General features: G+C 43.9%; 1 protein-coding gene across 1 annotated transcript in view; it reads right to left on the reverse strand.

The window, feature by feature from the left end:
• Positions 1-15,460, reverse strand: part of WWC2 (WW and C2 domain containing 2) — a 162,539-nt gene that overhangs the window by 35,174 nt on the left and 111,905 nt on the right. The window contains exons 5-9 of the mRNA XM_029226208.1: positions 13,357-13,436; positions 8,632-8,761; positions 5,425-5,571; positions 4,320-4,393; positions 228-470 (exon numbers count right to left, since the gene is read on the reverse strand). Of these exons, the coding sequence (XP_029082041.1) occupies positions 228-470; positions 4,320-4,393; positions 5,425-5,571; positions 8,632-8,761; positions 13,357-13,436 (674 nt within the window). The remainder of the gene's footprint in view (positions 1-227; positions 471-4,319; positions 4,394-5,424; positions 5,572-8,631; positions 8,762-13,356; positions 13,437-15,460) is intronic.

Here is a 15,460-nt window from a genome sequence, read left to right on the forward strand (position 1 = left end):
ACGTTCCTTAGTTATTCAACATCTGTCTCAGGCATTTTCACGTTCCCCAAAAGCGTAGAGGAACCACGGGGACTAAGCAGGGTGTGCTTTACTGCTCTACAGGAAGAAGTCCTCAGTCCACTAAGGGCTGAGGCCTCTGAGATTTCCGCAGACCAGGGAGAACGGCCTGGAGGCCCAGCTGAGCCCCCCACGGGTTAGCCACCTGGGGCCCGGGGAGGGGAACGCACCTCTCGGCCAGAGCTCGGCTGGGCGCCCCCCGGACCGACAGCAGCTCCTTCTCCAGCCGCTGCCTCTCAGCACCCAGGCTCTCCAGCTCGTCTGGGGTGCGCTTCTCTGGGGTGGCGAACTGAAGCTCTTTCAGAAGCTCTTCTTTCTCGTTAATCAGCATCAGCTTCTCCTTCTCAGTGTCCAGCGCCCCAGGCCAGGCCTCCCCGTCCAGTTTCGACAGTTCGATCTTCAAGTTGGCCAGACTAAAATAAAATAAGACAGAATGAAATAACGGCTGTGCACGTAGTCAGAAGCCCCAAGCAAGGGAAAACACGAGGCGGGCTACGGTCGGGACTAACCCCCCAGGGACGGGCGTGATGGCTGGTGTGAGGCTCCGGTCCGGTCCGGTCCGGTCCCGGGCAGCGGCAGCGGATGCTACACTTACTTCTTATCTGCCTCATCTATCCTCCCCACCTTTAACATCTGAGTAAGCACACCTACCTACCGGAAAAAGGATGAAGGTCAAAGTACACAGAAGCTTAAAAAGCAGAGGGCCGTGGGCGGTCAGCCCTGACGTGTGCCTGCCTGTGTGAGGTGGCGGGAGGAACACCCGAGAGCTTCCTTTAAAGAATCTCTGGTAGGGCTTCCCTGGTGGCGCAGTGGTTGGGAGTCCGCCTGCCGATGCAGGGGACACGGGTTCGTGCCCCGGTCCGGGAAGATCCCACATGCCGCGGAGCGGCTGGGCCCGTGAGCCATGGCCGCTGAGCCTGCGCCCCGCAACGGGAGGGGCCACAGCGGTGAGAGGCCCGCGTACCGGAAAAAAAAAAAAAAAAAAAAAAAAAAATCTCTGGTAAATGATGCCGGAAGTGCATTATTCTAGATCTCGTTCCTCTGCGTAAAGACGCTGTCCCCAGGCTAGGCTGGCAGCAACTGGGGATCAGCCAATCAGGGAAGGAAGAGGGGAGAAAAGAGGGCAGGGGCTAGGCCACGCAGTACCACAGCCAAGTCCATCCCTCAAGACTACAGCATCGCCAAGGAAAAGGGGGCAGGGCTCGGCTTCCCCCACCCACATTCTTCAGCTGTGCACCATGAACTCGTTTCCCGCTCAGGGTCTGCATGGAGTCTACAGCATACACGGGGCGCTCACCGGGCTGGCCCTGTACGCACGGCATTGACCTGGTTCTCCTCTGAACACACTTACCAGCAGCACCCAGGGCCCAGAAGCGACGGGGCTGGGAGGGGCGGGAGGAGGAAAACGCAGCAAAGGGAACCTTCACCGGTTTCATAATTTTGCTGACCCCAGATGTCACTGCTTCTAGAGCTTCATGCTCAATGGTCAAGTTAACTCCTGATTCAATAAGAATGACCACCCGAATCAAATAGCTTGCTCTGTGGCGCTGTGAGGACGATCGGGATTGTTCACAAGGGAAATGCCACTTGGCTGTTTTGACCATAAGCACAAGATCAAGGTAAACTATGAACACAACTGATGTTGGCACGAAGAATCCATATTCCTATTAAAAAATGTTGCATGATTACTCTGGGTATTGTTACAGCGCACACTAGAAAAATGAAAAACAGATAGAGAAGGGGGGACGTTTTCCTCCCCTTTCTGATGTAAAAAGCTGTAGAAGAGAAGAAAAAGGTGAACAAGAAACGTTGTCAGGGGACTTCCCTGGTGGCGCAGTGGTTAAGAATCTGCCTGTCAATGCAGGGGACGTGGGTTCGAGCCCTGGTCCGGGAAGATCCCACATGCCGCGGAGCAGCTAAGCCCGTGCGCCACAACTACTGAGCCTGCACTCTACAGCCCGTGCACCACAACTACTGAGCCCACGTGCCACAACTACTGAAGCCCGCGCGCCTAGAGGCCGTGCTCCGCAACGAGAAGCCACCGCAATGAGAAGCCCGCGCACCACAACAAAGAGTAGCCCCCGCTTGCTGCAACTAGAGAACGCATGCGTGCAGCAACGAAGACCCAACACAGCCATAAATAAATAAATCAAAACGAAACAAAAAATGTTGTCAGGACAAAAAGGGAAGTAGTTCCACATTCTTCTGCCTGAAGTTTCTTGTTTGAGATAAAAATAAAATTGCCATCTTAAACTGCACTGCACATATAATGTACTTCTGATTTTCACCCATCGTCTGCACTTATGATAGATGTAACATCAGCTACTCGTCAGCTTTAACCACAAAACCATAAACAACTGTCTCAACGTACTGGAAAATTAAGCAAGACATTATTAGCTTCATTAAGCACATAAAACAAAAGCTGGAGGAGAAAACAGGTTTCAGGAGAACACAACCCGCGTCTTATTCAGAATTGAGGAAGAAAAAGCGTTTTCAACATATGCATAAACCCTTGAGACTTACCTTCTCGTCAGAATCGCTAGTAACTTTAAAATAAAACCCCCAATGGTAATAGAACAGCAATGCAACCAAATGGGAAAGAGCTAATGTCTTAAGTTTTGATGTGACTGAATTAACCAATTGAACTGACAGCAACAATGTAGTGAAGGAAAGAACAGCATCTATTACTTGTGGGATCAGGCATTAGGTAGGTCTTGAATTTTATTTGGAAATAGCTTTCTGGGCAAGAAAACATGAAGGTTTCCGGGACCACCTAGGAGGAGAAGGGCTGTGTAAGCTCCACATGGAGCCAAAGTAAAGCAGAAGCTCAAGCTGGCCCAAGGGAAGTCGCATCAAACTCCAAGGGCCCCGGGGCATGAGGCCTGGTCCCCAAGATTAATTCTGAGTTATGGCCATTCTCCTTCAGAAAACCAGACACCAGAACACCAGATCCTGGCTTTGTTTACGTCAGAACCTAGGAGTTCTGGCAGCTCAGGAACTGGGCGTGCTTATAGCCAGAGGGCCCCAAACAGGCTTCCACATCACTGGGCCACAAAAGCACAGAGCAATTCTCAGTCCTTACTGAGGGCAAAGCATCAGCCTGGCATGTGAGAAGCAGACAATACAGTAAACAAAATGTTTCCTACCCTCAAGCCATTTATAATCTACCTGGGAAATTTTATAGGCATTAAAATTAGCCGAGTGCAATGTTGCTCAGAGAGACTAAGTGACCTGCTCAAGCTCACGTGGTTAATGATTTATGGAACAAAGCTTCGGGTTCTTTCAGTAAATCAAAGAACCAAGTAATATTAATATTAGTAACAGAGGCTACCCAGAGGCAAATATTATATTTAGGCAGATCAAATAGAGACTCTGTTAAAGCCAGACAACCTCTAAGAACTCTGGCCAGTGACTTTTAAATTCTCATCATCACCAATAATAATGGATATATTCCAGTATCCATCTTACGGGCTTCCTTGTGGTGGGAAGCCACGATGCTCCAGTATGTTCTCAGCCGAACTGTTCATGTTCATGATAATGCAGGTTTGTCACCCAATGCCTTCCTAAATAATAAAACAGCAGCATTTTTACACTCTTAAAAGGAAAATAATGAAATGTATCAGTATGACCCTCTCTCTCAGAACAAATTCAGTTCCTACATTATGACAACCAGCTGAGTCTGTCACCGAGGCAAGGACAGAGGAGTCTCCCAGGCCTTCCCCAGCAGAGTCACAAGGTAAGAAAAAGTTATCGAGGCAGGGCTGAAGAAGAATTGAGAGGGTCAAGGAGGGAAACACTCCCTGAAGTGAGTGACACGGCAGACAGCTCAGCATCCCCCAGGACGTCAGCAGGGGCTCTTCCCTTCAAGCCAAGGAAGACGCTTGAAGCTCTTTACCTTCAGACTCCTCAGCTGCTACCAAGCCCTGCACCTGAGCCACGGTATCACATTTCTATCTGAGAAACCAACCTCCGCACTTTGAATTGTGAGTAAGGAAGTACCGTACAAGCTCAAAGCTTCTTCCTTCCAGAATGAAGGGGAAAGTTTCATTCCCACCCTTCTCATTAATTCTCCTTGTTCTTCAGCTTTCGGGGGAGGGGACCCCGTAACCCTTATATTCTAAGATCTGAAGGGTGACCTGGGTAAGAACGGTGGCGAGCGCCCAGCAGACGTCCCTACGTGAGTAAAGATGAATTCTGGAAAAGGAAATCCGGGTGAGCCAGCTGACTACCCACTGACCGCTACCCAGCTCCCCTGCTGTTACCTTCTTTTGGCTTCTTCATACTGGAGGCTCAGCCTGACCTTTTCAGCCAAATTTGATCTACTTCTCACTCCGATCTAGTAAAAAACAAAAGGGAAAAAGTCAATTAACTCTGCAAATGAATGAAGTAAACTGCTTTTGTTTCTAGGAAGTGCAAGTAATTGCAAAGCTAAAGAAGATGGGAACACCAGTTTGAAAAGGCACTTACTTTATAGTCTCAGTAGGGACAAAACATTTCTTTTTTAATACAAGCTTGTCTGTTTTTCAAAGACTTTAACGTCCTTTTCTCCACACATTAAATTCAAGATTAAAAATATCAGGTAAATGTTTCTGGTATCTAAGAGTTTATGAAGGGTGTACAGGTCAATAAAATTTATGAACTGGAACTAATTTCCTTGTCTCTATGAGCCAAAATTTCCATCATCTAACTTTCAAATGCATAAACATAAAATAAATTACTTCGAAAATTAATTTTTCAAACAGGTAAGCCCTACTGTTGATCTCTACCTGTTTTACTTTCATAGCACAGAATTCAAAGAAGTATAGAGAATACAAAAATAACTGGAACTTATTGAAAAGTAAACATCTACTAATGGTGTCCCAAAAGGTAGAATACAAACTGGTAATAATATTCGAGCCACATTAAATATTTTCAAATGCCAGGTATAAACCACCAATCAAATGTTTTGATATAATCAAGTTCAGATTTATAAAAACAAATTTTTTGGTTAGTTTTTAAAGGCATATATTTGTTTCTCATTAGCCTTAATGCTTATTTAGAAGGACCTTAATGTCTAAGACTCTAAACTTCATAGGAAAAACTCAAATTTTCATGTGTCTCTCGCCTTTCAATAGAGTCTCTGAATAAATACAGTATGAGAAAGTTTGAACAAAGCTATTCATATGGACAAATTCTGATATGCTTTGGCACCTAGGCAGAAAAGATAAGGCTAAGATTTTTAAATCCAATCTTATGAGTATGAAATGCTGAATGCACACAGCTGGAATTCGCACCACCTTCCTGGCCCCTGTTCCATTTGCCATTGGTATTGTAATCAGGGCCCGTCAGGACAGTGCCGGGGCCAACCCTTCCACGTGGATAACTTACATCCCCGGAAATGCTTGTTTGTGACCCGGCATCCAGGGTCTGTCTGGAGAGAGATAAATGAGAGTTCACAGGACTGGATCTCAAGTCTGGCTCAGATCTGCCAATGCTCTGGTCCAAGTGAAACCGCTCCTGCAGCTTAGCAAGACTCTGTTCAGGAAATACAAAGTACTTCATAAAGCTGAACATTTAAGAGCATGAAACTTCCCCACCAGGTAAAATTAAGCTAATCTCAATGGAAAAAACAACTACTTTATCTTAATAGGTACTTGTCACTTTAAATTCTTGAAAAAAATAAGAGTAGAACATAATTTTTGCACATCCACACAGGACTTTGAAAATATGTAAGATCATATTAAACAGGTTACCTTATCTTTCCCAAGACAGCCTGGGAATTATTCACCCTGTGACTAATGGTATCTTTATATTTAATACATGCATTTCTTATTTTTAAAATTCTGTTAAAAAGAAGTCTATTTTAATAAGAACTACCCACTTTATGCAGTAGGAATTATGGAAGCATAGGACACCTAAAGCAGGCAAACTTCCTGCCTAGAAGACTTCTGCAGTTGTGCCATTTGACATCTGGACAGGATCCAGGAGATTATTTAGCTCACATAGATGTTAGAGGTTAGGAAATGGAGGCCCAGAAGCCACAGTCACTCAGTACCTGCGCTGATGTTTGGTCTGGGAAAGTGCCTGATTACAAGTGAACGTGACTGGTGTCGGCACCCGGGTTTTCATAGAGTGAGTTTACTTTAGAGGGAGGATGTGAGTCAGTGAGAGTATTAAAAAGGAAAAAATTTAAATTGCTACCAAAGACCCCCCGTACAAAACACTAATAAAAATGTAAGAAGCTCATTACTATCAACTTTAAGAAGAGCCAGGATTTCATCCTGATATTTAAAATTCTCACGATAAGAAATTAGAAATATCAGAGATCTGATATTTTTTTTTACCTAACCTTCTCTATTTTCTTTCACCTAACCTTCTCTATTTTCTTTCAAAGGCATATTTATACAAAATGTATATGCATGAGGGATAAAACTTAAATGGTCACATCAAACAATATATTATAGAAAAGAATGAAGAAACCTCTTAGGGACTTTGGACAAGTCTTTTCTATTTTTTCATGCAAACGGTAAAAAGACGTATATTTTTCAAACCTATGACCATGCACTCAATCAATTTAGTAGGTCATGACTAGTATGTTTTTTTGTTTGTTTGTTTGTTTTCGGTACGCGGGCCTCTCACTGTTGTGGCCTCTCCCGTTGCAGAGCACAGGCTCCGGACGCGCAGGCTCAGCGGCCATGGCTCATGGGCCCAGCCGCTCCGCGGCATGTGGGATCCTCCAGGACCGGGGCACGAACCCGTGTCCCCTGCATCGGCAGGCGGACTCTCAACCACTGCGCCACCGGGGAAGCCCCGATGACTAGTATGCTTTTAAATGAAATAGAAGAGACTAGAAAGTAAAATCAAAGTATATTACTAGTATTAAAAGCAGGCATATTTCTGTGAAATTTGGTGTGTGTATCTATGGTTAAAGACATTTGTATTACTGGGTTTTGATGTAAAATATAATGTATTTCTTACTCTGGGTCACAGTCAAAGAGGTTTAAAAGTCATAGAAGATAACTAATGTCCCTTTCTGCTCTACTGTTGATTCCTGTATTTATTAATTATTTTTTATATTTTAGTAATTAAAAAGGAATCTAGCTTTTAAATTTAATCTGGCCTATGTATAAATCCAAAGTTTACAGAAAGAATCAAAGAGGACCTGAAATTGCTAAATTATGGGGTTCCAATTTAACTCTGTTCAAGTTCCGTTAACTTTTTTCAAAGGACTTATTTTGTGCTTTTCAGGAGTGACTGATTTAATTGGCAGGATCATTGCAGAACAACAAAAAGTACATCCAAGTGAAGTTCTGTATGTGCTACACATTCATTAGAACCACATATTCTAGAGCAAGACTGCCTGGGTTTGAACCTCAGTCCTGCCACTTACCTGCTGTGTGACTTTAACCAAGTAACAACTTCTCCACACTGCTGTTTTCTTGTCTACGGGTTGAGGATAATAACAGAGCCTATCTTTAGGCTGTTGTGAGAATTAAATGAAGTATTTCTATGCAAGGCAGGCAGAAGACTGCCTGGCACAAAGTCAGTATTTTAAGTCAGTCTTTTCTATTTGATCGCTTCTTGCAAGTTATTTCAGAATTCCCCAAATGCAAAATTATATGGGTTCAACAATATTCACCCACATTCAACCAGCATTTTGGAAACTGACATGAAGTAGCTGAATTTGGTACTTAAATGCAGAGGTTCTGTTTACCACGGGCTCTAACATTTTTTGAAAGACACAGACTAAATCCTCACCCAGCTAGATAAAGAACTCCAAATATCTGAAATATTGCAAAGACTTCTCAGTGCTTGTGATAATTATGAGATGGAAGGGAGGGAAGAGGAGGAAGAGATATCTCTTTAAAAAACTTGACTGTATCTGCTAAATATAGATACTCAACATGCAGAATATTGATCGCTGAATGGTTGTTTTCTCTACACGTAAGGCTGGGTCACTGGAGCTCAGACCCATAAGGTGAGAAGTGTACAGGTGTAATGAGGGGGTCTACTGCCATTAGCATCTCTCCCAGGGTGACTATACAGATGTCCCCCAGCTGGGTCAGCGTTCTCCCTGCCACCCCCAGCTAGCATCTCGGAATCTCCTGGGGTGGGGAATAGCTTTTCTAAGTTCCTCACACCCCTTCCCCCTCTCCTCAAGGCATCTCATCTACTTACTGACAGCAGGTGACATACCCTTTCTGTACCCTGGGCTGAGGATCACTGAGTTAGATAACCCTGCTTATCAGGGCGCCACATGAAGTTTGCAGTGAGTTACAGGGTGCACCAAGATGCTAATCTCCTTAGATGGGCTCCAGGATCCAGCAGCCCCTGTCTCAAAGGTCATCCAAAGTCTGCCTTTCAAATAAGCATATCAGAACCTTGGAACCAATCTGTTTTCTTCCAAGGCAGGTGGCTGGCTCAGTGCCTATAACAATCTCCTACGGGACCAAATTCCGTATGGATGGGGCAGAAGTGGGGTTTGTGTGGTGGTAAAGGGCCTTCCAGACTCCGATGGAGAACTTCTGCCTCAAGGAAAGCTTCTGAGGCCCAAGAAGGTAGCAGTGTGACTTGAAAAAATGTTCCAACACATACCTGCATCAGATCTTGTTTTTCTTTTTCTCCTGAGCTAATAGCCTTTCTGATAGACTTCAGTTCAGTTAGGATGGCTTTGGCTTCACTAAGTTCATAGCCACTCTGGCCTCCAGACATTTTTTTATCAATTCTGTTAAAAGAGGAAAGGAAAAAAGAAAAATCAAAGAATAACCGAATGTACAAGTTAAAGAGATAGGAATTGGGTTTGGGGTTGTCTTAGTTGGCTAATTTTTACTGCGTGACTCACACACACCAGTTTCAAGCTGATGAAGCTCTCTCCTTTCTCTTCTGATCACTTGGAGCTGAGAGCCCTCCCATGCCCCACTTCACCCCCAGTCCACTGTAATCACCTTCAGGGCCAGGCTTTTGGCTTCCAGCCTGTCTGGGTGATCCCACCGCTGGCTGCACTCAAGCCTCATCTCATGCTGATCCTGACAAAGGTTCAGGACACGGGGAAGCAGAAGGACAGAAATGCCAATAAACTGGGCGAGCACAGGAACCTCAGGATTCATCACTGCCACCTAATTTTACATGCTGCGATGTGTGTGCAAAACCTAGCACAGTGCCTACAGCTTAGTGACCTTTAATAAAGGGTAGTGATTTTTATTTATACTAGTGACTATCCTGTAATATTTGGATTGCTTGGTTAGTTTCTTATTTCTTTTTAGATATATGAAATGTATTCTTCTTTTACGACAGTTATGAGTCAAGGTAAATTGCTCGCCTTGCTGAATGAGTTCAAATCTAGGAACAAGGGGGCAGCAGATGTGTTCATTTGTCCACCAACGTTGAATAAAGAGCCCCCCGATGAGCTTATTTACTGCCCCTGCAGATCTGCTCACCAAATGTCCTTACAGTTCATAGGGTCACCCTGTGTCAGAGGATTTCATGTAACCTAATCTTTGTAGTCGAAGGGCCCAACCAAATTACCTAATTAAAAAAAAAAACGGTTCAACATTTTCTTCACCATCACTCTCCTGGTTCTCCCCACCACCTATGCTGCCTGGGACTCATCAGGAAAGAGCCTGGGCTTCCCTTCAGGGACACATGCCACATCTCTGCCCATCAGCCAACAACGCTATTACATGCGTTCTCAGACATATCCTTGTCTTAGTCACAGACTCTCCAGAGTTATGGCACCTATTAAATCACAGAAAACTGGCTCTGACCTAATTTGGTTTAAAACACTTAATAATTTGTATTTATTTCAACGTGAAGGGCATAGTCTGAAAAGTAAAAAAAAAAACTAACACAATTATTATCTTATTCACTCTTCCAAAGTTTACCCAAACAAGTGCAGTTTGTAGATAACTTGATAACTAAAATGGTACTTGTAGATAACAAGTACCATTTTAGAAAATATTTTACGATGCTGAACAAATAATTAAAGTCTTAAAGAACCCAAGAGAATAAAATTAATTTTATCATAAGGTCATTCTATAAAAAAGTATAACCAATGAAGTCACTGAATTAAACATATATGCGTGTGCGTGCACACACATACACAAAGTATTTGTGATGGGAAGGGACCCTAGAGATTACCTAGTCATGTTTCTTCCAAAAAAAGAAACTGAGACCAGAAAGTCTATGCAAATTTAGCTTCTAAATTGCATAAACACTTAGCTAAGTAACACAACTGTCCTCGACATGAACGACTTAGGCTTGGGGCTCTTATGACTATTACATTTAGAATATTTGATAAGAACCCCAGAAGTAGTTTGAATATTGGTTGATTATATTTATTTCAGGAGGGCTTTATCAATGAAATTGTTGACACCCTTAAGTGTGTATCTACTCACTTAGTTGAGGCAAAAAGCTTATTTTAATAAGAAAAACAATCTGTGAGATTTCATGAAACAGCTAGTAATATAGGTATCTCAAACTGTCAAAGGCAGTTTCTAAAGCCCAAGTAATTTCTTCCGATTTGTATAAAACCTTCAGAATTTAATAGTAAAACAAATCTTTAATTCAGAAATCAACTTTGACATTTGAAAATAAAAGCCAGTGAGTAGTTTTCAGAAAGAAACTTTAATATTGAAAAATAAAAGCAGGGCTACTTCATGACTGCTAATTTAAATGTCAGAGAGCTTTAAAAATAGATGAGAATTTCTCGGACAGACACTGCTCAATCAAATGTTAAATACGACAAGAACCACCTCCATGCAGCATTCACCAGGGAACCCCTTTTGGTCTTTCTTTCCCTTTTTCCGAACATTTCTACTTTAACTATTGCTTTTGCCCTCTACCTCCACGTTTTTCCTTTTTCTCCTCCACTTTTCATCTCCCCCTTTTTCTCTCTTTTGACCCTAACTGACCATAAAATAAAGTATCAGCATAAGTTGCTGACTTTTTTTTTTTAAAACGAAGTACGTACTGTGCTTTTTCTTCTTGAGAAATACAATTTTACTTTCATCCAACATTGTTTTTGGTTTCTGGGTACCCTATAGTTAATTTTTTCCCTATATCTTACCATTTGCATGCCTTCCCTGGAAAATGTGTACCCCCTGAGCCAAACTTTCATAGATTCTGTATATACTCTTGGCTTGCTGGGTGTTTCAGCACTTTCCATTTTCCAGTTTTGAGTGAACACTGGAGGTGGCAAAGCGGAAATATGCTTCTCTTCCTGGCGTCCACCTACACATAAGCTACACTATCGCTTAGGCCAAAGTCAACTTTGGGACCACAGTCTGAAATGAATAACGTAAAGAATAAAACTACATTCATTCATCCAGCATAAACTATTGCATCAAGTAAAATAAAAACCGGGGTTTAAATTACATCCTAATTCCAGATTCCACAAAATGTTTCCATTTTATTGTGAATAAGTGAAAAGTTACAGAATCCTGCAGTGGGGTTCTGTATAAATCTTTTCCTGAAATATATTTTGTCGTAACCCAAGTAAAAAGTCCCCTTATAGTACCAGGAATGTGGTTTCTTGAAAAGTATGGTCTCTGGGTTCAATCAATTATTATTCGATCTTCTAGTAGTACGGTGTTGAACATCTGGATGAAAACAGCTTTATTTTGTCTATAGCTTTATTTTGATCTACGAGAGGAATCTGATGTTAGATATCCTATCTTTCTGCTCTTGGTTCAGCGGATTAGAATCACTGCAAGAGAAAGCCTGAATTTCTACAACAAATGTCTATTGTTTTCTTGTGGAATGTTATTGACAGATTCTTAAACATGCCTTGGATTCCTATAAAAATTGCTTGCAAGCAAACTGCTTTGAAACAATACAGCATTGTTACATCAATATAACAAAAACAGCAAGTTTGGCTAACCTTTAATCCCAGTGGTGAATGAGTTATAATTTCATGTGCCTTAAAAGTATGCAACGTGTGGCTAAACGCTTCGTGGTTCTCCCACCACAAAGCCCTCCGTTATGCTGATGTACAACTGACTAAATAATACATTTAGGCGATTCCAGGTCTGCTGAGTTTTTCGGGGCGCTCTGCAACCAGCTGAGGTTCTCTGAACAGGGCTGGACCTGAGAACCACATGGGGGTCTCACAGAATATGACTTGGGGTGGAGACAAGACACAGGGATTTTTAAGAGCTCCTCAGATTATTCCAATATGCAGTCAGGTTAGAGAACCACCAGGATGGGAGCATCTGAAAGAATATCATGGTCATGATCACGTGAGGTGAGTGTCAAAAACAAAACTGATCCAGTAAACCAAATGTCTGAGATGAAAGTCATGTGGCTGGTGGTCAAGAGGAGTGACTGGGGTCCCGAAATATAACTCGTCAACCAAACACACAGAACAATCAGCTTATGTGGCCTGGCCAGCGAACACGTGGGATCTTTAACGGGGTAACGCCTTGCTGCCTTGGATACTGCTAAGGGAGACAAGGAAGAACATGAGACCCGCCGATCAGGGAAGCCCCTATGAATCCTGCATTGCTACGGGGGGCACTGAACCGGGCAGCAAGGAGGAGGGAAGGGAAAAGCAGCTGGATGCCTTTCAAGGGATGATGTCTTCAACCCTCCCTGTGGTTGTGTGCTGGATGAACCATCGCTGCTTCCCTGCATCGGAGACCCTGGGGTGAGCACTGCGGGAGCTGGAAGGTCTTGGTGTGCCTGCTGGGGTTCAGTTAGTCTGGGCCTCATCAGCAGAAGAGCAGTGGCTTCCAGGGGCTGGGAATGGGGCAGGGATTTCCAGATCCTGCTACCTTCCATCATCTCCATTCTCATTTGACTGAGCTCAAGCTGGAGCCAGGGTCCAGCAGACTTCAGCATGGAGCAGGAAAGGGCAGAGGGAACACGGGAGCTGAGGCACTCACTCAGCCCCTCTGCAGACACCCCCGACTTGCTCCCTGAGATCAGACAGCATTAGGTCCCCCTGGGGCTGCCAGAGGCGGACAGGCCCCGAGCCCAGGGCTCGGCGGGCGCAGGCTTACAGAGCCCAGCCTCCGGAGAGAAGGGGGAGGCCCTTCCTGGGCTCTGCCTCAAACTGAGAGCAGGCTGGCGGGCCCAGAGACGAACCTAAGTTTCTCACTTTGGTTTCCTTGGATCGCCAAAGATTAGTGAACATTTCACACCTATTCAAGGGTATAGATTTTCCCAAGATTTTTGCTTTTTTTTTTTTTGGTGAGGAGCTTTGCACTTCGTATTTTACTTCTCTTTGAGAAAACTCTTATGTAATCTATACTTCTATTTTCTTTGTATCGGTTCAGGGGCTTTGGATTATTCGAGAGTCAATTTCAGTATTTTCATACTCACTGTTTCAAGGTTGCAAAGCCTTGTTCTTTATAGAGCAATTCTTGCTTCATCTGTGACAGTTCTCGCTTCAGCTTTTTAACCTTTTGTGAGAAATCAATGTAAATATGAATGTTTGTAAGTAATCAGCAACACAGTTTACAAAGGTAATCTATTAGTAAACCATTAAACACAGCCACTAGTTTGACATTGACTCGACTAGTTTCTCCTGGACATAAGTTCTATGGAAGGCAGGTTATCAGCGATGTGCATTACCACTCAAGTTTCCTCTCATCATCGGACGTAGCAACATTGCTACGAGCCAGACATCGCGATCGTCCGCGCTCTGTGATAAACAGCCACTACGGGGAGAGGCAGGATGCTCAGCCAGGGTCTCTCGGACTCTGCGCTTGCCCTTCCTTCCTGACTCTCCAGGACCCCTGGCCACCCCTCTGTTCCCCAAACAGGCCAGGCTGTTCCAGCCTCAGGGCTTCGGCATGTGCTGTTCCCCCGGCTAAAAGGCCCTTCCCTCAGCTCTTCACTAGCTGACTCCCTGTCACTCAGCCTCAGCTCCACGTTACCTTTGCAAACAGCACTTCTCTGGCCACTGCACCCAGGCCATTGGTCTGTTTTGTTTAGTTCGCAGCATTTTCCAAGAGCTGAAATTGTCTTTGTACTTGTTTCCTGTCTGTCCCCCATGGGAAAGTAAGAAGCATCACCCAGCTGTACCCCAAGCTTGTAAAATAAAACCAGGTGTACAGCAGGGGATCAATAAATATTTGTTGTCAAACTGACAAAAATTGCTCTCTTCCTGTTATCTTTGGTAATAAGAATACTAAGGTTTGGCAGGTCAGGAAAATGGCACAAGCCTGGTTTAGTCACAAACTGAAGGTATTCTCCTGGGTGTCAGAAACTTATTTCCATATAGTGAGTTATAGCCTTAAGTTTTAAGCACATCCTGTTGTATAGTATTTCCATGTGTTTTGCACTTTTACTTCCTATTTATTCTACCCATTCCACAAACACCTATTGATTCTGCGCAATGTGTCAAGTCCTGGGTCTGAAAGTGTGAATGAAACAGACCTAATGCCCTTATGTGTCTTACAGGACAACGAGGGGGACTGATATGGAGCAAATAATTGTCCAACGAAATAAATCTTTCCAACTGCCATAGGTGATATAAAAGAAAAGCACAGGGTACTTCACGATCTAAAAGGGGGACGGGACCTAATTTAGCCTGAGGGGTTGAGGAGATGAGAGGGTTCGTGGGCTTCACTGATAGAAGGGGTCCCCACAGGGTAGAGCCTGTGGACAAACCCTAAACTGTGGGAGGGGAAACTCAGCAAGTCTCTGGGATTTAAAGAATGCTGTCACTGCTGGATTACAGAGGTGGCGTGTGGAATGAGGTGAGAATGCAAAAGGAGGCCTGATTACATAGAACCTGAAGCCATGCTGAGGATTTCTAAATCTCCTCCTAAGAACAATGAGAATCAAGGAGGGATTGTAAGGCGTGAGCTGCTTTATGCTTCTAAAAGATCACTGGAGACGCTATGGTGCTTGGACCAGAGGGGCCCAAAGGGGCCATCCTGCCTGGCGTGCGGGCCGTGCTATAGGAAAAATCCATTTTAGAGGTAGAATCAACAGGACCTGGTGACGGACTCAATGTGGAGGGTGAGGGAGAAGATGTGTCAAAGATCACTTCCAAAATCCTGGGTATGTGAAGGTGATTTCCTGGGGAGGGGGAAAGATAAAGGGTTTTCTGTAAGACATTTATTTTTCTGACACCCATGGCACTTCAAGGCAAGTGGAATATGTGGACTTGAAGTGTCTAGGCTAGAGATATAAAATAAAGAGTCACTGACATAAGGATGCTGTTTTAAATGCACGAGAATAAATGAGATCAACTAGAGAGTGTGTACGGAGAAGGGAAGGCAGCTCAGGAACACCTTGGGCATCTGCATCGCTCACAGGTCAACGAGAGAAAGAGACAAAGTACATTGTGAAGCAGAGGCCAGAGAAGTCAGAGGAAAACAGAGAGCATCATGGAACAGACGGGAAAAAAGTAAACGGGGGGACAAGGCCCTATGAGGAACCAAACGACAAAGACAAGGGCTGTTGTGACACATTT

This window comes from Monodon monoceros, unplaced genomic scaffold (assembly GCF_005190385.1).
Source record: "Monodon monoceros isolate NGI ecotype Baffin Bay Population unplaced genomic scaffold, NGI_Narwhal_1 Super_Scaffold_17, whole genome shotgun sequence".
Lineage (NCBI taxonomy): Eukaryota > Metazoa > Chordata > Mammalia > Artiodactyla > Monodontidae > Monodon > Monodon monoceros.